Here is a 25,594-nt window from a genome sequence, read left to right on the forward strand (position 1 = left end):
ACAACTAGGTTGTCATTGCTCTAATATCATTTGTTAAGGACAATGGTATTCCTCGTACCCCGAGTATCTCCACAATGGTATGATATTGTCCGTTTTGGACATAGCTCTCATGGCTTTGCTTTTGGTTCCACCCAAAAGGCTTCATACCAATGGAGATAATTGTCCTTCCTTATATACCATGGATCACCCATTTCCCTAACCAATGTGGGATTTTGTTTACACTCCTTACAAACTCAATAATTATCTCCCACTTGGAGACAAAGCGACAATTCTCTACCTCCCACTGCATTAACAGTATCCCATCAACTTCTTGACACCCTCTGTCAAGGCACAGTTCTGACTACTCTATCAATGAACTGATCCAAACCTACCCAAACTCTATTTGTGATTGTTCCGAGACTGAGCAATCCTATGTCATCTTGTCTCCCAGACGTTAGAGATACAACCACGTGCTCCCACCCGGTCTAAGTGGTTTCCATTGCTTCATTTCCCGATCGAACCCAACGACCTCTGAAGGAAGATTCTTTTGATGATGTTGCACTCTCATCAAAGCATGTTGCCTTTCTAGAGACATTACCCTTGACTTCAGCACCAACTGTAGTCTTCTCCCTCAATGCAGTATCTCATCTATGCGATTTCATCAGTTCGCTCATCCGTCTGACAACTGGGGTATTATCCTAACAGCCTATTGAACACCTCACTGAGTTGTTCCTTTTTCCGTTTCTTCTACTTCCCAGCTGTTGTACTTGAACGGAAGGCGGATTCTTTTGATTTGTCCTAGCAATCAATGCGGCTGATTCTTTCAAGTCTCGCCTTGAACCAATAGTAGCTACTCTGTGCATCCTCTGTCCCTTAAATCCCCTACAACCTCAAACTCAAACACATAAACAGAAGATCTCTTGTGGTCTGTCGCCACCATCGTGGATTCCCTCTTGAGCTTCCAACAACCCCCAATAAACTCAGTGATGTAGCCATCGTCATCTAACTTCCTATGGATAACAAATTAAATATGAAGTTAGAAATATACCTGATACCTTGTAGCACCAACTCGGTCCCTTCGTCTGTCTTCAAACAAACATCTTCAATTCCTCTCACCTTGGAGATACTCACATTCCCCATCCTCACTTAGCCATAATTACCTGCAGTAAGAGGTGAAAACCAACGTCTGTTTGAAGCAACATGCGGTGATGCTGCAGTGTCTATTACTCACTGGTCTACAAATATGTTCCTCTTAACACAAGCCAGAAACTCTTTAATTCGCTCTTCTCCTGTTACAAAAATTTGCAGTATTGTTCCCTTTCTCAAAATCTTCTTTGAACTTCCTGCAAAAGCGTTTAACGTGTCCTTTCTTGTGGCAGTAATAACACTCCACTTCCCCACTGAACTCCTACTACCCCTTTTATATCTCTACTGCTACTTCCCGTTGTAATTCATCTTTATCTTCCCTTTATTCTGAGCTACCAAAGTTGATTCAACCTCGTTCTCTACTCCTGAAGTAGATGCAAATATTTTCCATAATTTTCTCTAGGCTTCCTCAGATAAGGCGGCATCACAAACAGCTGAAAATTTCAAGCTATTTTTCCTAGCGAATTCGACACCGTGATCTTCATCGTCTCTCAACTATCAAGCAAAGATGTAAACAGCCTCATGGTCTTCACCGTTTCCTCAATCTTGACACACATCTCTTCTAATTTGTTCAAAATATTTGTGAACTCATTAATGTGGAAATTCACCGAGGTTCCCTCCTCCATGTGGATATTAAAATACTTCGTCCATAGAAGTTTTTTTGTATTGGTAGAAAGTTTTTTATACCTGTCTTACAAGGCCTTCAATAATTCCTTTACTGTAGTTTCTTTTGCTACCAGACTACAAATATTTATCGACAACGACATTCTGATATTTGTAATGGCCTCATCATCCATCTCTTTCCAATCCTTGTCGGTCATCTCTGCTGGTCTCTCCCCTAAAGTCTTGTGTATCTTTTTGCATGTAAGAAGATCCTTTACCTGCATCTTCCAAAAACTGAAATTCTCCTCGGTAAACTTCATAACCCGTTCATATAGTAATAGTGTGTATGATATTTGTCCTCCATGATGTTGCAATCTTACAGCTCTGATACCACTTGTTAGGAAATTAACGGTCCTGTATAATTTTCCCTTCCACATAAATATCCAAACACAACCAAAATATGAAATAGGAAGGAAACTGTAAAAGCACAAGAATCATGACACAACAAATTATACTAGTTCACCACTAAGGGCTACATCCAGTTTTCCATTCAGATGTAGGTAATTAACTAATAATTGTTTAAGGATTGGATAGAGAAACTCTATCCCCTAGAAGTCACAACAAAAGCCCTCTAGCTTCTCAGTATTTTACGTAATTAATACTTAGGAACATGAATGAAAAACTCACAAGAATCAAGATACAATTACCCCGATAAGGACATCTTGATCAACCCCAAAGCCTCTGCCAATGCCTGAGCCGCTGCCACATCCAAAACCCTCTGAAAACGACTGCTAAAAAACCCATCTTTCGGTTGGTAAACCCTAAAACTTGAAGACTACAAATTTATAAACATCAAAATAGTGCCCACGACGCTGTCCCCAACACCATGGTGCTATGAACGCAAATAAGCACCCGCGGGCTCATGATGACAGCGTCGCAGCGCTGCAGTGGCACCGCGACACTCTCTTCTTGGCCTGAGTGGCCTGAAGCGTCTCGCTACCCTGTTTTTCATCCCCGATTCAACCCTAACGCGTCCCGGCTTGATCCCGACTCATCCCTAGCTCGTTCTGACGTTGTTTTAACTCCACCAATCCCAACAATATCCTTTATCATGATAAAATAAACATATATCATGGGGATGAATTATATTTTTCTTAAAACCCCCAACATAACCGCTAACCCAATGCCCGTGTATAGACTTGCAGAACAACTAACATCATATCCTCTATCATGGTAAGACGAACATATACCATGATGATGAATTATATCTTTCATCAAAGGAAGTCACCATCTCCCTTGACGAGAGAGACAACACTATCAATATTCGACCTAGAGCCCTTTGATGAACCAACTCTGTTGAGAAAATTATTTTTCATGTGCTCAAATTGTCCACATTCCTAGCGATCTTTTATTTGCATGGAGTGTTTCTTCTTCTAATTGCTAGCTACCAGTGCTAAATCCTCTTATGAAGTACACCTTTTACCCATCAACATTATTTCCTCTAATTGGACTTTATAATAGTAACTTCAATAAAATTTAAAATCCACTTTCCATACATCAAGATTGATTCATGTATTCAAAAGATGATGAAAATTACAAGATGAGTATGAGTATACTTTATCCTCATCATTTGTTTTTACTTCAATCACCTCCACCTTAGAAATCATGACATTGAGAACACTTGAATGGTTTAAGATTTTTCGTACCTTTCTCCTTTTGCAAGTACAACCGATTTGAGATGCCGTATGTTTGATACAACACTTCGAGCTTATCCAAGTACTTATTGGTTGTCGAAATTTCATGCACACTTGCAATAATATTCTTAGTCAAACTTAGCTTTATTGTGCTTGAAGCCCTTAGATCTATTTCCTCACAATCTTCATCACTCATGCTGGAAATTCGTATAACCATTGTTGAAACCATCGTGGGACTTAACTAAACAACCATCACCACTTAATTCTTTAGAAGCACCATCACGTTGGTCTTGCCTTCTAGGGCTTATGTAACCTAGATTGTATCAGCACATCCTCGTCTTATACTTGCCAAAAGTTGAAGTTGATCCTTTCATCAAATTTCTCTAAATTAAACTTCATTGGACTCATAAAGTTTGGTATATCTACTTCGCATTCGTAATAAATCTACAAATAGTGAATAATTCACACTATCCAAAGTACCATATAATTCATTTCAAGAAATTTTAGGGGTGAGAATCGGTCGGTTGGGCTCGATTTTTGGACAACCTCGACGCCGAAAACCGATCTAGTTTTGGAAACCGACTTTTTTTCTAAGATATCTAATATCGACCGACCAAATGTTGGTTCAGTCGGTCAGTATAGTCGGAAAATCGACCTTTTATTTTTTTTTTAACTTTTTCTACCCATTGTTGTAGAAGATAGAGAAGGTAGGGGATGAGGCTGCGACAGTGCTACTCGACGATGCGCACAGAAGAGAGAAGAGAAGTAGAGAGATGGTCGGTGTGGTGCAGTGCTATGAACGGAAAAAGAAGGAGGAAAAAAAAAGAAGAACCAGGTGGGTGAAACGAAATCAGCAGGAAATGGAAAGGGTTGGGTGAAACATGAAAAAGGAGGAAGAAGAGAAGAGGTAGAAGAATGAAGAAGAAAGAAGAAGAAAGAGGAAGGATAAGAAATCCCCTATCTTTTAAGGGGTCGACTAACGCTTTTTAAACATGTTCGAGTATTCCGATGCACATGGTTAAAGTTTGATCTAAGATTACCCGGCCTACACTTCGGCTACTAATAAGGGGACAAGACCAACCAATTAGATTGGAGATGATCCCTTCTCTCCTGTGAGTGCAGTGAAGGACTCTCGCCTCACCCGCCCGTTTGACTTATGGCATCATCGACTTGCTTTTCAACCTAAGTGATTTCATAACTAGAAAGAAAGACCTCTCTTTCGGGATAGAGGAGACAGTGGACAGACATTGGGGGCTGTGAAAATATGAAGCATGGGGACTATGAAGGAAAACGAAAGGGGGATGCGAAAAGATATTAAATTTTAGGGGCTCAATAGGCGGCGACGAAAATGGAAGTATAGTAAGAGAGTAAATAGATAATATAATTTTTCTTAATATTAGTGTACCATCGGTCGGTCGGTCAGGATGAGGAGTTAATGGATGCCAACCGACTAACCACCGACCGACCCTCATTGAAAACCGACCGACCGACTTCGATTTGGTCAGTTTCGACCGGTCGGCTCGGTTTTTCGAGTTCTTTTGCTCATCCCTAAGAAATCTTTTGTGATTTGGAAGTTCATATACATAATGTTGAAGGTACAAAACACACTCATAAATTCAATACATTACGAATCTAAAGCTTTAGTACCACTTGTTTGAAAAATACCTACCACTTGTATCGCAAGAATAAGGAAAAAAAAAGTAAGTGAGAAATTAAAAGAAAATAACAAGAATAAAAAACACCAGAATTTACATACAAAACATTAAAATCAAAGAAAAATCATAGCCCAGTAAGAAGAAAAAATCAACTACGCAAAAAATATTACAATTATATAGAATTTTTTTCCTGATCCGAAATAAAAAAATGGTATCTTAAATAGTCTTCTCCTCACTATCTAACAACGGAATACAAAAAGGAAATTTAACTAAACTTCGTACGCCAAAGTTAAAAGTGTTTCTAATCGGGATAAGTTAAAAACAAAATCATGAGCCCTCTTCTATAGTTGAAACTCATTACTTCATTGTATCTTTTAAACAGGAAATTTTTTGCTCTTTCTAATATTTTGTCAAAAACCTAACACCACACCCACTTTTAAATGGGAAAAATATGTATATTGCTATTGATAACTCTGCATCATCCTCAAACCATGCCCTCATCGTGAGAGAAGAAGGGGACAACAAAACTTTGGATAAAAGGTTATTTCTTGTTTCTTTTTTACTAATTTTTTTAGAAACACAAGTATTTAGTTATTACTTTTGTTTTTCGTTTCTCATTTAAAAGAACATTTCCTCCCATTAATTACACATAGGTAAGAGTATTATTTTATAATTGTTTAACTATAAAATGCATAATATTGAAATAGTTGAATATAACAAAAAATTTAATATTTTATTTATAAAAAAAATCATCCTTGAAGTGAAATTTGTAAGTTTTAAATTTAATACATATGAGAACGGAAAAAAAAAGAAACTATAACCAAAATACAATAAATGTTTCTTTAAAAAAAGGAATAATAAAAACAAAAAACAAAAATAGTTATCCAAGGCAAGTTATTTTTTTTTATGAAATATAAACAAGTTACGAGTAAAAGAAAATAAAAGATAAGGAAAAAAACGTCACCAAACGAACTCCAAACAAATATATGAAAGTGCAAAACACGACATAAGATTAACGAAACTTTAAAGAGAGAACAAAATAACCTATCATCAAAGCTCATGTGACCCTTAGATCATAATTTTCATTTTAAACATAACTAAAATGTCTATGGTTTAGCATTCCAAATGGATAATTCTTTGTCTTGCTTGCTTTAAAAAGTTAATACTACCATGATTCCACCGGCTCAAGAGGAAGCATTGAGTTCATTACTTGGGCGGCTCACAAATTTAATCATTTCTTTAATATCTCTTGGAGGAAAAGTAAAGATCAGTAGATGCATTTAATCCTAGCCTAATGTTAAAATTAAAATAATGGGATTCGTTAAAATTACAACCACCGTAGAAAAAAGAAAAAGAAAAAGAAAAAGAAATTATACCCGCACGTTTCTTCAACCTCCGCCGACATAGATTCTCAAGAAATATTAAAATCACCGAAGCGCGTACTACGTGATTTGGTACGTACCATTGGAAACAGTCTTCGCCTTCCCACCTCTTTCCAAATGCTTTAAACTGAAATAATAAAGAAAGACTTGAAGACTTTAAGTATGTGTACGGTATTAAATTTCGGTCGATATATCAACCTAATTTCATATGTTCATGAGTTCACACCGACATAATGTTTTTGTAGTATAGAAATAAAATTGACTATGTATATATACTGATTTAGAAAGAATATTAATAACTACAATTTTTTACTTACTTAAAAATAGTGAAATGATTTTTTAAACTATCAATCAACATCATATCAGTATTTCCATTTGACACTTTTATAAAATTGAGACTTCAATCAATTGAATTAAGAAGTTGAGATAAGTTTTAATTTTAGACTTTTATATTTTTAATATTTTTCAATTCTACTCTTTTTCGTTGATGAAGGTTAAAACTAGACGATGATACGTTTATATTCACATGATATTTAGTGTATTGACATAGATTTAGAGAACGAATTAAGCTACTAAGAGACCAATTTCTTCTCTAAATTTAGATTAATTAATTATAAAGGAAGTGATTTATTCTCTAAAGTTTTGTTAAGCCAAGAAATGTCATATCAGTTGGAGCTTATTCTAGCCAATTTTGTCATTGATAATCGAAAATGATATAAATAGAAATTATTAAAATGATATATGAAATGGAAAATTTTTAAACAAGGATTAAATTGAAAAAACCATACCAACATTAGCAATTAAAACATATATTTAACCAAAAAAATAATCATTTTGATTTTTATCATCAATATTCGGCCAAATTATTACTTTATCTCAATGCTAAGTGGCTTCAAATATATGTTTGTGTTAATAATGTATTAAAAACTGATTAAACAAGATTTAATGATGATTTAACATCGTAGAAGAATTCAATTCGAAATTTTACCATATCAATTGTGATCCAATAGAGATTAATAATTTACGGTGTTAAGATAAATTTCAAAGTTATTGAAGATTTGTACTTTGGACAATTAGAAAACTCGTACTCAATTTGTACAACACAGGACAGCTAACTTACCAAACAAATGCATAACAATTGTCACCTACCTCTACAAAGTCAAAATTGTATGATGTTACATTTATTCTTATAATTAATAAAATGAGATATCAAAACAAGGTCACGATTAATATAAGAGGAAAATTTCAAACCAAAGACCAAGTTTTGTTTTCAAATTGATAATTTATATAAAAGATAGAAGGAGAAAGATTCTGTTATACATTCATACAATTTTATAATCTAATCCAAATTTGAATTGTAAATTTGTCGGACTCATTTGTCAACATATTGCACTATCATTTCCACGAAGGTTAGGTGTAACAATTTGGATATAATTTTTATTTTGTTGGCCATGATTTGGTAGCCTTGAAGGAGCATGAAATGGGATCTATAAAACGGAGGGGAGGCATTGGTTTGAAGGCAGAACAAAAACCCATTGAGAGTAAAGATGGGGAAATCTAGGCCTTTGGCCTATCTCGTGACTGCAATTTTGGTGGCGACTTTGAGTTTGCCATCGGTGATTGCTATTGACTATGTCTATTCTTCTCCACCACCTCCCGTTTATTACTCTCCTCCACCTCCGATTTACCATTCTCCACCACCGCATGTTTATCACTCTTCACCTCCTCCAGTTTATTATTCTCCACCACCACCGAAGTATGAATACAAATCTCCACCGCCTTCCGTTTATTACTCTCCTCCACCACCAGTTTACAAGTCACCACCACCGAAGAAGGATTATGAATACAAGTCTCCTCCACCACCTATTTATCACTCTCCACCACCTCCAGTTTATTACTCTCCACCACCACCTAAGTATGAATACAAATCTCCACCACCTCCTGTTTATTACTCACCTCCTCCACCGGTATACCACTATCCTCCACCACCGGTTTACAAGTCTCCTCCACCACCAAAGAAGGACTATGAGTACAAGTCTCCACCTCCACCTAAGGACTATGACTACAAGTCGCCTCCACCACCCAATAAGGACTACGAGTACAAATCTCCTCCACCTCCCAAGGACTACAAGTACAAATCTCCTCCACCACCCAAGAAGGACTACGAGTACAAATCTCCACCACCACCCAAGAAGGACTACGAGTACAAGTCTCCACCACCACCAAAGAAGGACTACGAGTATAAGTCTCCTCCACCTCCCAAGAAGGACTACGAGTACAAATCTCCACCACCACCCAAGAAGGACTACGAGTACAAGTCTCCACCACCACCAAAGAAGGACTACGAGTATAAGTCTCCTCCACCTCCCAAGAAGGACTACGAGTACAAATCTCCTCCACCTCCTAAGAAGGATTACGAATACAAGTCACCTCCACCTCCTAGGAACGACTACAAATACAAGTCTCCACCACCACCAAAGAAGGACTACGAGTACAAGTCTCCTCCTCCACCCAAGAAGGACTACGAGTACAAATCACCTCCACCACCCAAGAAGGACTACAAATACAAGTCTCCACCACCACCCAAGAAGGACTACGAGTACAAATCTCCTCCACCACCCAAGAAGGACTACGAATACAAGTCTCCACCACCACCCAAGAAGGACTACGAATACAAATCTCCTCCACCACCCAAGAAGGACTACGAATACAAGTCACCTCCACCTCCCAAGAAAGACTACGAATACAAGTATCCACCACCACCAAAGAAGGACTACAAGTACAAGTCTCCTCCACCTCCCAAGAAGGACTACGAGTACAAATCTCCACCACCACCCAAGAAGGACTACGAATACAAGTCTCCACCACCACCAAAGAAGGACTACGAGTACAAGTCTCCTCCACCTCCCAAGAAGGACTACGAGTACAAATCTCCTCCACCTCCTAAGAAGGACTACGAATACAAGTCACCTCCACCTCCTAGGAAAGACTACAAATACAAGTCTCCACCACCACCAAAGAAGGACTACGAGTACAAGTCTCCTCCTCCACCCAAGAAGAACTACGAGTACAAATCTCCTCCACCTCCTAAGAAAGACTACGAGTATAAGTCTCCACCGCCACCCAAGAAAGACTACGAGTACAAGTCTCCACCGCCACCCAAGAAGGACTACGAATATAAGTCTCCTCCACCACCCAAGAAGGACTACGAATACAAATCTCCACCACCACCCAAGAAGGGTTATGAGTACAAGTCTCCTCCACCACCCAAGAAAGACTACGAGTACAAATCTCCTCCACCTCCCAAGAAGGACTACGAATACAAATCTCCTCCACCTCCAGTTATGAACCCATCACCGCCCCATTACATCTATGCATCACCTCCACCGCCTCCCTACCACTATTAGATCTATATGCCTTCTATTACTACATGAAGGTATGTTTCTTATAAATGTAATTCTCATTCTAATTTGGTTAAGATATAATCTTTTGTGTCAAATAACGTTTAAGAAAATCACACATTATTATAGTGATATATTCACCGATTCTCTTATTGTTTCTCGCAGGAACATGAGGAAATATTCATATCAATAAAGGGACAGCCTATTGAAGATGATCACTACACACAAAGCAGGGCCTCCACCTCTAGTTATTCATGTCATGTAATCCATGTTTATTTAAAGATTTAGTTTTCTGTATTGTGTATTCATATACATTCAACATTATTATTGAAGAGTTCAAATTTTTATTGTCGTCCAAAAGGTTCCAAAGCTTTAGTCAATAACTTCCAATGTTTACTAATCTTTGCAAACTAACATTAGTAATGCAACATGAAGGAAGAAACTTATGAAACTGTGTTAAACTTCATGCATTTCAAATTTTAAACATAAGTAACTTCACATCATCTGTCTAAATAAGATGGTGAGAAATAAAAATTTACTTTGAACAACTCAATTTCAAGTTTATTATAAAGAAAGCTTTAAAAAATAGATCAAATATATTTAATTGAATGCTCCACCATGATATCATGGGGGAGCTATTAAATTTCTGAGGGATGTAGATTTCAACTTTTTATATCAGTAATCTTCCAATTTTTTTTTTTTTAAATAGGTGGTTAAATTATAGACAAAACTTTAGCATCTCAAAGTTTTAATATAATTTCTTAACTTTTCTTCCTTCCTTTTTTTTTTCTTCTGATGATGATACAAAGCTCCTTATATTTAATAGCATTTAATTTGTAAGCTTTAGTTGAACATCTTTTAGACAAGTTGTCCTTTGTTGTACTTTGTCTTTAGGTTGCAGCTAAAATATTTTGATAACTAAAAAATTTTATTTATGTAAAATATATTAAAAAAAAAAATTTCTTTCCACACTCACACCCATCAATCATACTGTCAGAAAAGATTGACATGCATTTATAGGTGTTAGTTTTATCATAGTATCAGAGAAAAATCAAATAATTATCAGCAGCTTGTTAGCTTGCCTTATATATATATACAGTTAATACAATTATTTGGGTTATAAATGTTGGGATTTGGATACCAAATAAAATAAAATAAAAAAGGAGTGAAAGCCGAAACAAAATAATGGGCCACGAGCCCAATTTAAGTTTTGCACTATTTTTTTTTAAGATATATGTGTGGCCGTGGATTGTACAACAGCCATGAGAGGGATTGTACAGCAGCTATTTTTGGAGGTTTTGGCAATAATTTTGTGGCGACGGCTCAGGTTTTGGCAGCAGGAAGGTCAGATCGAGATCAGTATTTTTGATAATTTAGATCTTGATTATTCTGGAAGTTTTTCATTCGTGTACCTAAGTATATTGTGTTAATGTAGCAGAAATTGCTTACCGCAAGTGTACATGTCAAGTTTTAATATGGATGGTAGGTGAATAACGATATCGTCCTCTAGATTGGGTTTTTAGCTCACTCAAGTAACACAAATACAATCACTCAATTTTATTTAGAGAATCAAAATCAAATGGGAGAATATAATCAAAGAAAATAAACATGCAATAATAAAGATAAAAACAATGGAGAGAAAGGTCTTAGGGAATTGATTTAACCTATTGAATCTATGAACCAACTACTTAATTATTCAAGATTGAACGAATTATTATCTCTATAGGCCAAGAACTCTCAAATCTGAACTACCTCTCCCGAGCGCAAGCTAATTCTCCTTACAAATTAAGAAACCAATATCCCTATCTAGTTTCTATAACAAGTAAAGACTTTATTGATCAAGTCTTCTAACGACCTCTAAAGGACTTCTAAATCTCCCGATCTTAAAACCTCTTTAGTTATGCATCCCAGTTCTAACGCTAAACCACCTCTCCCGAGCGTAAGATTTCAAGTCTAAAATCAATCAATCTATGGCCAGTAGATTCAAGGTTTAAGCATAGAGAAATATAAATAGAATATTCATAAACATTCAATATGCATAAAGTTTAATTGCTATATCAATCCCTAAGATAAGAAGTTTAGCTTCTCATATTCAATGTAAAACAATAAAATCACAATGAGAAGTTCATAACAAAACTAGAAAAATCAAGGGAAAGGAGAAGAAACTATGTTCGGCGTGTCAATCGTCCATCCTCGAAGCGACCTCCACGATCCCGAGCCTTGAAAATCACTTTTCTAAGCTCTCCAATGGTCTCCTTGCCCTCCAAATTGGCCAAAAAGGCAAACTGCCAAAAAACCTCTCCTAAACTCTTCTATCTCGGCGGCTACACAACCCTTTTTTTATAAAAAGTTGTCGCAGCAGCGCCATGACGCTATATACAGAGCTATAACGCTACACTATTCACAAAATGCGAAATTTAAACTTCGGAGCGTCGTGTCGCTATCTTCCCGGGTTTTTGGCTTCAATCTTGTTATTATTCCATTTTGGTCACTTTGATTCCGATTTTTCTCTCATTTTGATCCAAATATGTCTCGTTTACCCCCGATACTTTATTTCGGCAAAATATATCTTATGTGCTTAAAGTTGTCATGAAGAAACAAAAACGAACAAATAATTTCAATACGAATCTGATGAAATGTAGCTCACAAAGTGTGCTATCAGTTAAATGCTTAAAAGCTAGAGACTTTTTGTTGAGACCTCTAGAGAGTGAATATCTGGGGAAGATATTTGACTGCTTTGTATTCAATCTCATATTATAGTGGAACCCGCATTTGAGGGGAAGACTGGACGTAGCCCATAAATTGTTGGGGTAAACCAGTATAAATTATTGTGTCGGTTATTGCTTTCATTAAATTCTCTTATTTGTGTTGTGTGATTGTGATTTACTGGATATAACTGTAGAAGGGGAAATTGTTTTGGAGCACATTAATTTCCCAAAAAGTAATATCAGAGCCAAGTTGCAGTATCATGGGATCCAATCAGAAGTCACATCACTACTTCGAGGGGGTGTTGAGATTTAATGGGGAGAATTATGGGTTTTCGAAGATGAAAGTGACAGATCTTCTTACATACAAGAAGATACACAAGATCCTGAAAGAACGACCAGTCACTAGATGACAGATAAATAGTGGGTAGAGATGGATGAACAAGCAGTACCAATCATCAGGCTGTGTTTGACGATGAATGTGGCAAGTCTGTGACGAGCAAGAAAACAGCAATGAGGTTGATGAAGGCTTTGACTGACAGGTATGAAAAACCTTTTGCCAATAGTAAGGTATATCTCATTACGAGGTACTTCAATATCCATATGGAGGAGGATACCTTAGTGAACTCCTACATAAATGAGATCAATGATTTGATGAACAAGTTGAAGTCTATAGAGCTAACTTTTTCAGAGGAGGTGAAGGCTGTAAAACTGCTGTCCTCTTTGCCTGACAATTGGAAGACGATGAAGACAACAGTGTCAAATTTGTTGGGGGATAAGAGTCTGAAATTTCAGATATCTATGACGCTGACAATTGCTGAATAATTTCGTAGAAAAGGGAGTGAGAAGAATTATGCATCCACATTCGGAGGGGAGAACAGTTTTGAATCAGCATTAGTAGCTCAGAGTAAGGGGCAAAGGGAAGATGAACTACAAGGGAAAACAACAGTATAGTAGCCAAAGGAGTGGGAGCAGCAGTGGAGATGTGAAGTGTTTTTACTACCACAAGAAGAGACACATTAAGAGGTTTTGCAAGAAGCTTAAGGAGGATCAACAGTAGGGGATTCCACTAATGTTGTAGAAGAAAGAATAGAAGAGTTTCTAGCTTGTGATGATAGCAACTTAGTAGATCGACCATCAGAGTGGGTTGTGGACACAGCAGCATCAACACATGTATCTTTAGACAGAAATTGGTTCACATCTTTTACTAGTCGGCATGGCGAGGTAAGAATGGACAATAAGAGAGTTTTCAAGGTCAGAGGAATTGGGATGTCTATTTGAAGACCGATGGGGAAAAAAGTTGGTTTTGTGAGTTGTCAAGTATGTTCTAGGTTTTAGAAAGAATTTGTTATCTGCTGGAAAACTGGATGACGATGGTTTCAAGAGTGAGTTCGCAGAGGGTAGCTGGAAACTTCTGAGGGGATTTGAGGTAGTGACAGTGGGCCACAAGGAAGCTTCAGTTTATGTGTCTAGATTTGAGGTTGCAAGGGGATCTGAGAGACAAAGGATGTATAGAGCTACAGATGGTTCATGGTGAGACTTGAAAGAATCAGCAGCAATAACAACTAGGATAGAAGAAAAAAATATGTCATCAGTTCAAGTACAACAGGGACCACTTAGATCGAGTGGAAGCACGTGACTGTGTCTCTAACGTCTGGGAGAAAAAAACATGTAAAATTACTAAGTCTTGGAGAAATCACAAATAGAGTCTTGGTTGGTGCCAAGAATATGTTAGAAGTTATCGATGTAGTGGGAGTAAAGCCTTTTGATCGGTGCCAAAAAGATGTTGATCAGTTAGAAACTATTGGTGCAGTCAGAACTAAAACACGAGGGACATTGTCGTACATCAGTCGTGAGAGGGATTGTACAGCAGCTGTTTTGGGAGGTTTTGGCAGCAATTTTGTAGTAATGGCTCGGGTTTTGGCAGTGCAGAAAGGTCAGAGTATTTTGGGATAATTTAGATCTTGATTATTCTGTGAGTTTTTCATTCCTATAGCTAAGTATATTGTATTAAATACTTAGAAGCTAGGGGCTTTTTATTGGGACATTTATAGGGTGAATATCTGAGGGAGATATTTGACTGCTTTGCATCCAATCTCATATTATAGTGGAACCCGCATCTAAGCAGAATACTGACTGTACATAGCCCATAAACTGTTGGGATGAACCAGTATAAATTTTTTTGTCGTTTATTGCTTTCCCTATAATCTCTTATTTGTGTTGTGTGATTGTGAGTTACTAGATATAATAATAGTGGAAAGGGAAATTGATTTGGAGCGCGTTAATTTCCCAACAATAAATGTATTGAGGATCATTTAAAAGGCTTCATGTCGTTCTTATTTATTAGTAATAAAAGTTATTTCTATTACTGAAAAAAATGTTTTTAAAACATTTTTTCTATAAGTAGTTTTGGAAAGTAATTTAAAGTGTGTTTAGTATAGTTTTCTAAGTAATTTTAGAGGATTAGAAGTACTTTTCTAAAAATCTATTGTATTGGTAAAAATGTGAGATTGCTTTAAAAACCTTTTTGAGAAATATTTGAAAGAGGATCATCCAAAAAGTGACTTGAAAGTGATTGACACTTGTTTAATCAAAAAATTGATCAAGTCAGTAGCGAAGCTCAAACTAGCTTACCTATGAGCGGAAGGACCTACAAAGGAGAATAACAGCTTCGACACTCAAGTCATAACTTATATGATCTATTACTCCAGAAGTAATAGTTTCGCGTACTGTCAAATGAGGTGAGAATCTTTATTTATAGAGGTGAGCTTCCAACAGGTACTCCTCCAACAATGCTTCAACGACTCATCAACAGCCTTGAGAATTGTGACGTGTTGTATGAGAGTATGTTACTGGCACCCGTCCATAGATCAGCTTCAGCCAACCCCTATAGTCAAACCCTATAATAAGGATTATCCCAATAGGTTTTACTTGTCAGCTTGTATGAAATGTAGCAAACTAGTCCTAAACCCTTCATCGAACAAAAATTGGAAGGAGCATTGATTCTTCTACAAGAAATTTGAGTTTTACGGACACACAAAATCGTCGCCATAACTCAATATTTCGTTGAAAAAACTCTCTCTTGATGGTTTTGTTTCGTCGCAAAGTTCCCCGAAAGATCCCTGTCGCGATAGAAATTTGGCGACAAATTTCAGATTTTGTTTCCAAGGTCTTTCGCTTTGCCGCCAAATATACCTATCGCGATGAAATATGAATGTTGTCACCAGTGGTCTTTGGTGACGAAATCTAAAATTCGTTGCCAAAGGTTTAATTTTATAAAATATACATTTAAAAATTGTTTGCACACCTATTCTATTTTATCTTGGTACAATCTTGTTACCTAAATATTTCTTCAAATTTAAATCAGACTCCATAAACACGGCTTAAAAATTATCATATAAACTTATATTTATATTAAACAGAAAGTGATTTTACAATCGATCGAGTACAGAAAGTCAAATACAACATAAGCTAAATTTCGACTACAACGTAATCTAAAAGGCCTATCTGCTTTTGGCTTCATGAACCTCGCTAATTTCCAAAGCTTCCTAGAGAAAAATCAAAATAACCTGAAAAGGCAAATGACAAATAAACCGATGTGAACAAAGAGTTGTGTACCTAACTTATTCCACTACATTTTAGCTGAAAAATGTTAATTACGTAAGAAAAGTTAACTTTAGACAAGCAAAGTAGCAGTAAAGTAAACAAAAAAATTAACTTCAAGTATAACCTAAGTGGTGCCAAAGAATTCAAAATGATCTTAAACACACATAACTTACCCTAATTGAACTTAAATAAGCTAAATTGATATTTAAGTGGCAACAATATAATCCAATGTCACAAACTCACCCCCTTGCCATAAACTCACCAAGATAAACATTCAAGGACAAAACAAACATTTCTAACCAAAATTCGCTTCACACCGAACCACTTCAAGTTCAACAAACTCATCGAAGCACACTTCAAATATAAAAACTTATCCAAACTACTTAATAATCTTAAAAACATTCTCAGTTCACTCCACATACCATAAATTTACCAAACTAATAAACTCTTAAAGTCAAAACAAACAAGTCTATAACTCATCCAAACTCACTCCACATCCCACAAGCTAACTCAAAAACATTTCACATCCGAGAAACTCACTCAAATTAACCATTAAAAGACGTGACCAACTCACCCATCCCATCACTCCACATCCCACTAACTCATCCAAATTAACCAATAAAAAGAAACTCGTTTGACTCACATACGGGATCATCTCCAATCTGTGCCTCGTGATCCAGACACTCCAGGAACTCGGTTCTTGGCTTTGATCCAATTCCGAAGCTCGTTTGCTCACTAGCCACGAAAATCAAAACCCATTGTCATGTTATGCGAAGGACGTTTTCTTCTCTACCTTCTCCTCTCAAAAGACCAAGGGAGAGACTACATCCCTTTCCTTCGGTAGCTCTTTTGGTTCTATGCCCCTGCCCTCCAAACAGTATGGGAGCCTTTCAGCTCGTACTGCTCACACTCCTAGAACATGCCGGGACGACGAGAATGAGAAGAAGGAGGGACTTGAGGCCTCAACCAGATAGATCAACCTGCGCCTTTCATTTTAGGTCGCCGGTAGAACGCCCCACCCAAACCATTCTTAAGACCACCAAGACCTCTCGAATCAAGCTTTTCATACTTTTGGAGAACTTCCAGCGACCAACGGGCCCTCGAACCAACCTGTCCTCCCTTTCTATTCCTCATCACAACTAATAAATAGTTGCTCGTTCATAAATTCAGTTGACCACTTGTTAGTCTTGCTACACTACGTGTAAGGAGTCTTGGTCTCGAGTCGAGCCAGTGGCTTATGTAGTGGTCGGCCAGCAGAAAGCTCGCTAAGCTTCGCTTCCCTCCCCCCTTCCCTTTTTCAATGAAGTGGGCCCAGCGCACCTTACCGTAACTCGTCTTGGGCTTTTTTCTCACTTCCGATAGGCCAAGGGATTTGATTTCACCTATGATCAGATTCGTGGGCCACCATAGTTGACTTTTTTCGTGGTGTTGTTGAAAGCGAACAAAAACCTCTATTCCTAAAGTAAACTCTAGTCGCTCTCGCTCCGCTCATATACTATTTGAAACCGAGAAAACCCAAAATGAATGAGAGTGTGGATTCCAAATTGTAACCTCCCATTGCTCGAGGGGCTGCTTACTTCCCAAACAGATCTTCCTACATCTATATATCCAAAAGTGGGGTGGTTAGGTTCAAGTCTTCATCGGGGGAAGGAAAGTTCAGTGGGTTTTCCTTCCAGGACCGGATCCGTTGGGACTGACGGGGCTCGAACCCGCAACTTCCGCCTTGACAGGGCGGTGCTTTGTTCATGAGGGGGAGGCACCATCACTCTGTCTGGAAGTAGGTGAAGTGGTTGGATTTTGTGAGCTGTTCCAACCACGGCTGGATGTGATTCCAATAAGGTGCTGGAAGGTCGGAAGGAGAAGTGTTATAAGCTTTGAATGGAAGCCCCGGTTGGGAATTAACACCTCAATTCATTTTAGAGGTGGATCCAACCGCTATCTTAAATCCGAGTAAAATCAAGTGTTTCAAGGAGTACCTCCGGCCCTTCTATTACACGAACGTAAGATTTTGTTACATTTCACCGCAATTACGCTAGAAAGAAAAGGTTCCACACGAGCTCCCGTTCTGCAGCGGAAATAAGATCTTTATTTGAATACCATCTGTTAACCATCGACGTACACCTCAACATTTATTATAATACATGCGACATCTGTTACGGTCGTTTGTTATTCCATTCAAAGAATCTCCATTCCATAACATCTTTGACCTCTCGATTGAGCAGTCATTTTTCGTATCTGTGGTTCGCCCCAAATCTAAGCGATGGTGTTCTGACATTCGGTCGAGACTGGCAACGAGTTTCATGTTGGTGGAGAGGGGGCGGCTAGTGAGCTAACTAGCTTCGAAATTGGATCAAAGCCAAGAATCGAGTTCCTGGAGTGTCTGGATCAGCCCCCCGAGTAGTTTACCCGACAAAAATCATTCTCCTCTTCTTTCTTTGTGGGCGAAGCGCGAAGGGGATGAATGTCTGAGCGGTTGACTACAGGGAATGCTACCTTGACTCTGCTACTTCTAACGCTCTAACTGTCCGAGCCAATTCGGCAGTTCGATCTACGATTTCTCATTCATGGTGAAAAAAGTAGAGTTGTGAAATCGGTGTGATGAGGTATTGGAAGTGTTCAGCGAATCGAGAGAAAGACAAAATAAAATAGCACCGTGCTATACTGGCAGAGCTTCCGCAAAACGAGGTAGGTAGTTCTCATATGTCGTACTCTATCATTGGCATGGACGGCATCGATTCATTCGATTACGGAGGAGGGCACTTCCACCTTTTGTTGATTCATCAGTGTCGGCGTCTGCGGTAGCGCCTCTTGAGCTGCCACCTGTTGTTGATCGGGGACCTCCGGCATGGGGGCAGACCTGACCGCTGAGCCCCTGTGGTTGCAAGCTCGAGCTGCCATAGCTTATGGCTAGAGCCATGGGGGGCCCCGTTCCAACAACTGCCACACGTGAGATCCTGATCGTCTTCATCCCAGTGTTGTTGCCCGCTGGGTTTTGTTGATGCATTCCTATTGAGAATGAAGAAGAAGAGATATCCTATTTTGAATAGGAAAAATTGGTCACGTAGATCCTCGATTTTGTCGGAATTCGAAAAGAAATGGTACCCCCTAGACCGATATATGAGGCCTACCCCTTACTATTAAAAAAATGACTAGACGTACAGGCCGGAGAAGGGCTTATACTGATCGCCTTTGTTTGATATGTTCATTCAGTTCCAATACAAATTGAAGGAATGACCATAGGAATGGGCGCATCATGACATCGTAAGATGTCTCACCCGCTTCTTCAAGCAGAGCTTGCTACTTTTCATTTTGATAGGGAGTAGGTACTTGCTGCTCGTCAAAGCCGTAGCTTGCCAAAGAGAACCGGGCTTTTCCAAAGAATTACAGATCCGACGTGTCAGCTTAGTTATCCTCATCAAGCAGTTTTTGGTCAAGACGATAAAAGAAAGATAAATAAAGGGAGGATTGAACCAAAATGCATGAAGATCTTTTATCCATACCTAATTATAAATTGGATTCGTGATTCAATCTGGCTGTCGTCAGCTCGTGTCCTGAGATGTTTAGTCAAGTCCTATAACAAGCGAAACCCCCAACTCAACTACATCCATTCCCTTTGGATATAGTTTCACAAACGAAAAAAAAAATATTCCTCTTCATTCTGTTGTGCTCAGCGAAGGAACTGCCTAAGCATACTTTTTCCGAGCCGCTGTAACATTGGGGTAAAATGTGCCGGCTCGGGGGTTACCCGCGATTGGTAATGGCATACAAATTCTGGGGGTCCTAGGTTCTACATCCACCAAGAACATTTCTTCCCTTAAGCGTAAAACTTCAGATTGTAAGGCTTTACAGATTTCTTTTTTTTTTTTTGGACAAATCCCACCCAGTGTCCTCCTCCTTCCCCCGCCGCCTTCCGACAATGCTAGATAGTTATGCAAGTTAATATTTAAACATAAAATAGGATACAACATACAATCAAATATGCAAAATACATACGTTTCAATAATGGTTTTATAGCATTAAATAAATCATACATACCTAGTTAATTAGAAGAGACCTCAGGCGTGTTTGTCATTGCATGATAAAAACAAGTCTAGCTTAAAAACATGAACAAACTATTAGCAATTATAGATAGAAATTATGAGATAAAAATTTAATGCAATTGCAGAGTTTAAGTTCATAATCATTGCACTAGAGCAAATTAAATTCAAATAAACTTATTATAGTACTCCTAAATAATCTAAAACAAGTCTAAAATGTGCATCGAACTAGTTAACACTTGGCTAAATGGAACTAAACCTATTTGTCTCACTCATAAACCCTTCTAAACTAGTACTATGTGTATCGAACCAGCCAAAACTTGGCTAAAGTGAACTAAACGTATTTAAATGGACTCACCCCTAAAAGAATTTAGCAAAACAAAAAACTAGGGCACAACCCTACCTAAATCACTAACTAAAACTCACTCCCTTCAAAGAATAAAAACAATTCTAAAAGAAGACAAACCTACCTAAGTAATTTGTAAAGAATTAAAAAAAAAAAAAAAACCATGGCACAAATAATACAAAATCAAGTTATAAAAAAATTCCTTAACCAATCAATTTATCCTCACAGAGATAGAAAACGAACTAAACAGAACTAGAACAGAACTAGAGACATGAAAACTTTAAAAAGTAAAGGATATACTATGTCAAATATCAAACTGAAGCTAGCATCTATCTTCATAATTTCGGTTCGAGGTAAAAGGAAAATACAGTAGTTTAAATTTCCCAACATCTATTAAACCAAGTAGTAACGGTGTCTACTCTCTACCTCCACCTTAGCTAGCATTTATAATGAGCCTAAATCTTAGCACATACTCGAGCAATTCTCTGCAACCAGTCAACCTTCATCTCAACACAAATATTGTTGCAAATCTCAGCAAATATTGTTCCAAAATCTCCTCCATTTATGTCAGCAAAATCTGCTGTCATTCAAAGCTATTTTTGGAATAATCTCTGGTCATTTCATCTCTTGATCTTCAACAAATTCTTACCTAAATAAGTGAATTAATCTTGGAAAGAATTCTTAAATTTCTAACCGTTGGACCTATGTAATGCTGTCATATTGCCTCATTATGCAGCAGCTTTATTTTATTTCCTTACATGGTAGTTTACTTTTTTTACTTTTCTCTTGTGTCACATCTATACGTATGAGTTTTAGCCTAACGCAAAGATATAGAAAGAATACAATTGGTGCCAAACCGAGTATAGCTCAAGTAGTTAAGATACCTATCTCTAATTAAGAGGTCATGAGTTCGAACCCCCACCCCTACATGTTGTATAAGAAAAAAAAAAGAATACAATTGGTTTTTCTCTTTTATTGATTCAACTTCTATGCCTCTTGCTAAAACGTTTATGGTATTAGAACTTTGACACAAAAGAAAGAAACCAAAGGTCTATAACATGACTACAACTTCATATTCTTTGACAATTGAAACTTTCCACCAATATTCTAGCCTCATCTCAATAAAGTTGAATTTCTCCAATTATCTTTTGTGGAAATCAAAAGTGAAGCGAAACATGTCTGTTAGATGAATATATAAAGAGGTTCAAAAGTATTTGTGATAAGTTCGCAACCTTGAAGAAAGCTCTAAACCTCTAGATGATATCCCAGAAGGCTTTCATCTAGCTAGAGTATTGGGAGTCAAATATAAAGAATATCGTACAACAATCCTCACAAAGCCACCTTATCCCACATATAACCAATTTGTTCTTGGCTTAAAACTATATGAACAATAGCTGTCATTTGAGGAGGAACAGGAAAAATCTAGCCAAATGAACCATAATCATGCTTTCTACTAAAATCATGGAGGAAATAGAAGTGGAAATTGAGGAAGAGGAAGAAACTTCTCTTCCAAAGGTATAGATTTCAACATGGCAAATCTAGCTTCTCCCCTCGACAAGGTAATTCTAATTACAGTCCAATGAGTGACCAATCTAACAAGACTTCTGGAAAGTTGTTTAAACGGGATCCAAATGCTAGTTGTCATATCTGTGGAAAGTCAAATCACACGACCATCCAATACTGGAAAAGCTTTGATCATTCTTATCAACCTGAATAAATCGCTATTGCACTTGCTATGCACTTAAATGAGGAGAATGATACAACCTTGTATGCTGATTAAGGGCAACATGTCACATTGTTACGGCCTTAGGTAATATATCATCCCTTAAAACTTATAATGGATGTGAAAGACGTTTTGTAGGTAATGGACGTGGCTTGAATATATCACACACTGGAAACACAAAGTTAAATACATAGAATGGTTCATTAAACCTTAAAAATGTACTAGTGGTCCCATATACATGATCAAGTCCAAGAATTACTTGACAAAGGGTACATACAACCTAGTTTAAGCCCATGCGCTGTTCCCGCCTTATTAACACCCAAAAAGGATGGAACTGGGCGCATGTGTGTGGACAGCCGAGCAATAAACAAGATTACTATCAAATATCGGTTCCCCATTCCTCGTATTAGTGATCTGTTAGACCAATTAGGGGGAGCTACCCTATTTTCTAAGATAGACCTTAAGAGTGGATACCATCAAATCCGAATACGGCCGGGAGATGAATGGAAACGGCGTTCAAAACAAATGAGGGCTTATTTGAGTGGCTCGTTATGCCCTTTAGGCTGTCCAACGCTCCAAGCACATTCATGAGGCTTATGAATCAGGTATTGCTTCCTTTTATTAATAAATTTGTAGTAGTCTATTTTGATGATATCCTTATCTATAGCCACTGCATGTCTGACCATTTAAATCACCTTCATAAAGTCTTTTCGGTTTTGGCTACTAATCAATTAGTCATTAATATCAAAAAATGTCTTTTTACAACTACTGAAATTTCTTTCCTTGGGTTTATAATAGGACATAATAAAGTATACATGGATCCTCTGAAAATAAAAGCTATAGTAGAATGGCCAGAACCTAAAACACTTAAAGATATCCAAAGCTTTCTAGGTCTTGCTTCCTTTTATAGAAAATTCATTAGAAATTTTAGTTCCTTGGTTGCCTCTTTAACAAGTTGTCTAAAAAAGGGACCTTTCGTGTGGGGACAACACCAAACCGAGAGCTTTAGAATCATAAAATCCAAACTAAGCACTAGTCCAGTCCTAGCACTTCCAAACTTTGAACAACCATTCGAAGTCTCTATAGATGCATCGGGTATTGGGGTGGGGGCTGTCCTTTCTCAAAACAATCACCCAATTGAGTATTTTAGTGAAAAACTAAGTACATCATGGCAAAAATGGAGCACATACGAACAGGAACTTTATGCTCTAGTTAGGGCTTTAAAACAGTGGGAACACTACCTCCTAGGCAAAGAATTTATCCTTCTAACAGACCATTTCTCCTTAAAATTTTTGCATACTCAAAAAACGATAAGTCGCATGCACACATGTTGGTTATCTTTTTTACAAAGATTTGATTTTGTAATCAAACATACTTCGGGAATAAGTAATAAGGCAGCTGATGCTTTGAGTCGGAAACACAGCCTCCTCACACTACTTAAAGGGGAAATAATAGCTTTTGATCACCTACCCGATACTTATGCTTCAGACTTAGACTTTCGAGTTATTTGGGAACAATGTATAACTCATCTACCTACACATGATTACCATATAGTGAATGGCTACTTATTTAAAGGACATGCCCTGTGCATTCTTCATACGTCTCTACGAGAAGCCATTATTAAAGATGTTCATGCAGGCGGGTTGGCTGGTCATTTAGGCCGAGACAAGACGCTTACAATTGTTAACACCCGTTTTTTTTGGCCTCAACTAAAAAAGGATGTTGCCAGTTTTGTTCAAAAATGTTATATTTGCCAGTCCTACAAGGGGACATCACAAAATACAGGGTTATATACACCCTTACCTATACCTAAGGGCATTTGGGAAGACCTTTCAATGGACTTTGTACTCGGTCTTCCTAAAACCCAAAGAGGCTTTGACTCCGTGATGGTTGTGGTGGATCGGTTCAGTAAGATGGCTCATTTTGTGGCATGTAGAAAAACATCTGATGCTGTTTCTATTGCTACATTGTTTTTTAGGGAGATCATTCGCCTACATGGTATTCCAAAATCAATTGTATCTGATCGTGATGTAAAGTTTCTTAGTCACTTTTGGCGTACTTTATGGAAGAAATTTGACACTACACTAAAGTTTAGCACCACAAGCCATCTGCAAACGGATGGACAAACAGAAGTTACAAATCGTTCGTTGGGAAATCTACTTCGATGTATCAGTGGTGATCACCCCAAGCAATGGGATATGGCTCTTGCCCAAGCCGAATTTGCGTTCAACCACATGAGGAATAGAACAATAAGGAAGTCCCCATTTGAGATTGTATATACTACGCTCCCTCAGTTAACAATAGATCTTACTAATCTTCCTCATTCTATTGATCTTAGTAAGGAGGCAGAAGAGATGGTAACTAGAATTACTCAGCTACATGATGAAGTTCGTAAACATCTAGAGGAATCCAATGCCAAATACAAGACAGTGGCAGATAAGAAACGACGATTCAAGGAATTCCAGTTAGGCGACCTTGTCATGATTCATTTACGAAAGAGCCGATTCCCAGTTGGAACGTATAACAAACTGAAGAAGAGAAAACTTGGCCCTTTTGCTATACTTGCTCGATACGGAGAGAATGCCTACAAGATTGACCTCCCAACCGAGTATAATATCAGTCCCGTCTTCAATATAGCGGATATATACCCGTTTTATCCCCCTGATCAGTTTTTGTTGGCTGACTAACTCGCGGACGAGTTGTTTTTTTTTTTGGGAAGGGGAAATTGATGTAGCCGTATATGGCCTTTGGGATAGCTTATTAAATCTTAAAAGTTTAGCTTTATAGTTGTATTTCTTTTAAAACATCTTTTACTGTGTAGTAACTACAAGTTACTATTAGTTGCTAGTTTGTTAGTTAGGATCTCTCTATAAATAGAGAGACTTTTCCCATAATAATGAGATTTGAGATATTCTTTCTTTCATTGAGATTACTCTCCACCACCTAGATACCGCAAGAAATCTCAAGATAAAGCAGATCAAAATACAAAAATCAGAATCAAGGAAACGAACAATCTCAACCCTCAGCTAATATGCATCAGGAGTATGAATTAGCACAAATTCCTATGATTAGAGAAACCAGCCCCACAGAAGAATGAACTTTAGATTCAGGTTGCACTTACCACATGACTCCTCACAGACACTATTTTCAGAAGCTGGATGAAGAAGATTGTGGAAAAGTCCTTATGGGAAACGTATTTGAGACCTTTAAACAGTGGAAGAAACTTGTTGAAAATCAGACAGGAAGGAAGATAAAGTTCATTCGTACTGATAATGGACTCAAAATTCTTAATGATAAATTCAATCAGTTATGCAAGA

At 37.7% G+C, this 25,594-nt stretch overlaps 1 protein-coding gene across 1 annotated transcript; it reads left to right on the plus strand.

Annotated features, from left to right (window-relative positions):
* The first annotated feature begins 7,966 nt into the window (after positions 1-7,966).
* On the plus strand, positions 7,967-10,220 carry LOC111013489 (uncharacterized). The gene is made up of 2 exons (XM_088120271.1): positions 7,967-9,895; positions 10,026-10,220. Exon 1 carries the CDS (start codon positions 8,007-8,009, stop codon positions 9,864-9,866), a length of 1,860 nt encoding a protein of 619 aa, XP_087976397.1. The 5' UTR covers positions 7,967-8,006; the 3' UTR covers positions 9,867-9,895; positions 10,026-10,220.
* Positions 10,221-25,594: the final 15,374 nt, after the last annotated feature.

The sequence above is a fragment of the Momordica charantia genome (genome assembly GCF_013281855.1).
Source record: "Momordica charantia cultivar OHB3-1 chromosome 11 unlocalized genomic scaffold, Mcharantia_2.0 BLBB01000011.1, whole genome shotgun sequence".
In the NCBI taxonomy this organism is placed as follows: Eukaryota; Viridiplantae; Streptophyta; class Magnoliopsida; order Cucurbitales; family Cucurbitaceae; genus Momordica; species Momordica charantia.

Bases quoted from the DNA above. Each gene is read 5' to 3' on its own strand.
- LOC111013489 (XM_088120271.1), top strand. From the start codon at position 8,007: ATGGGGAAATCTAGGCCTTTGGCCTATCTCGTGACTGCAATTTTGGTG.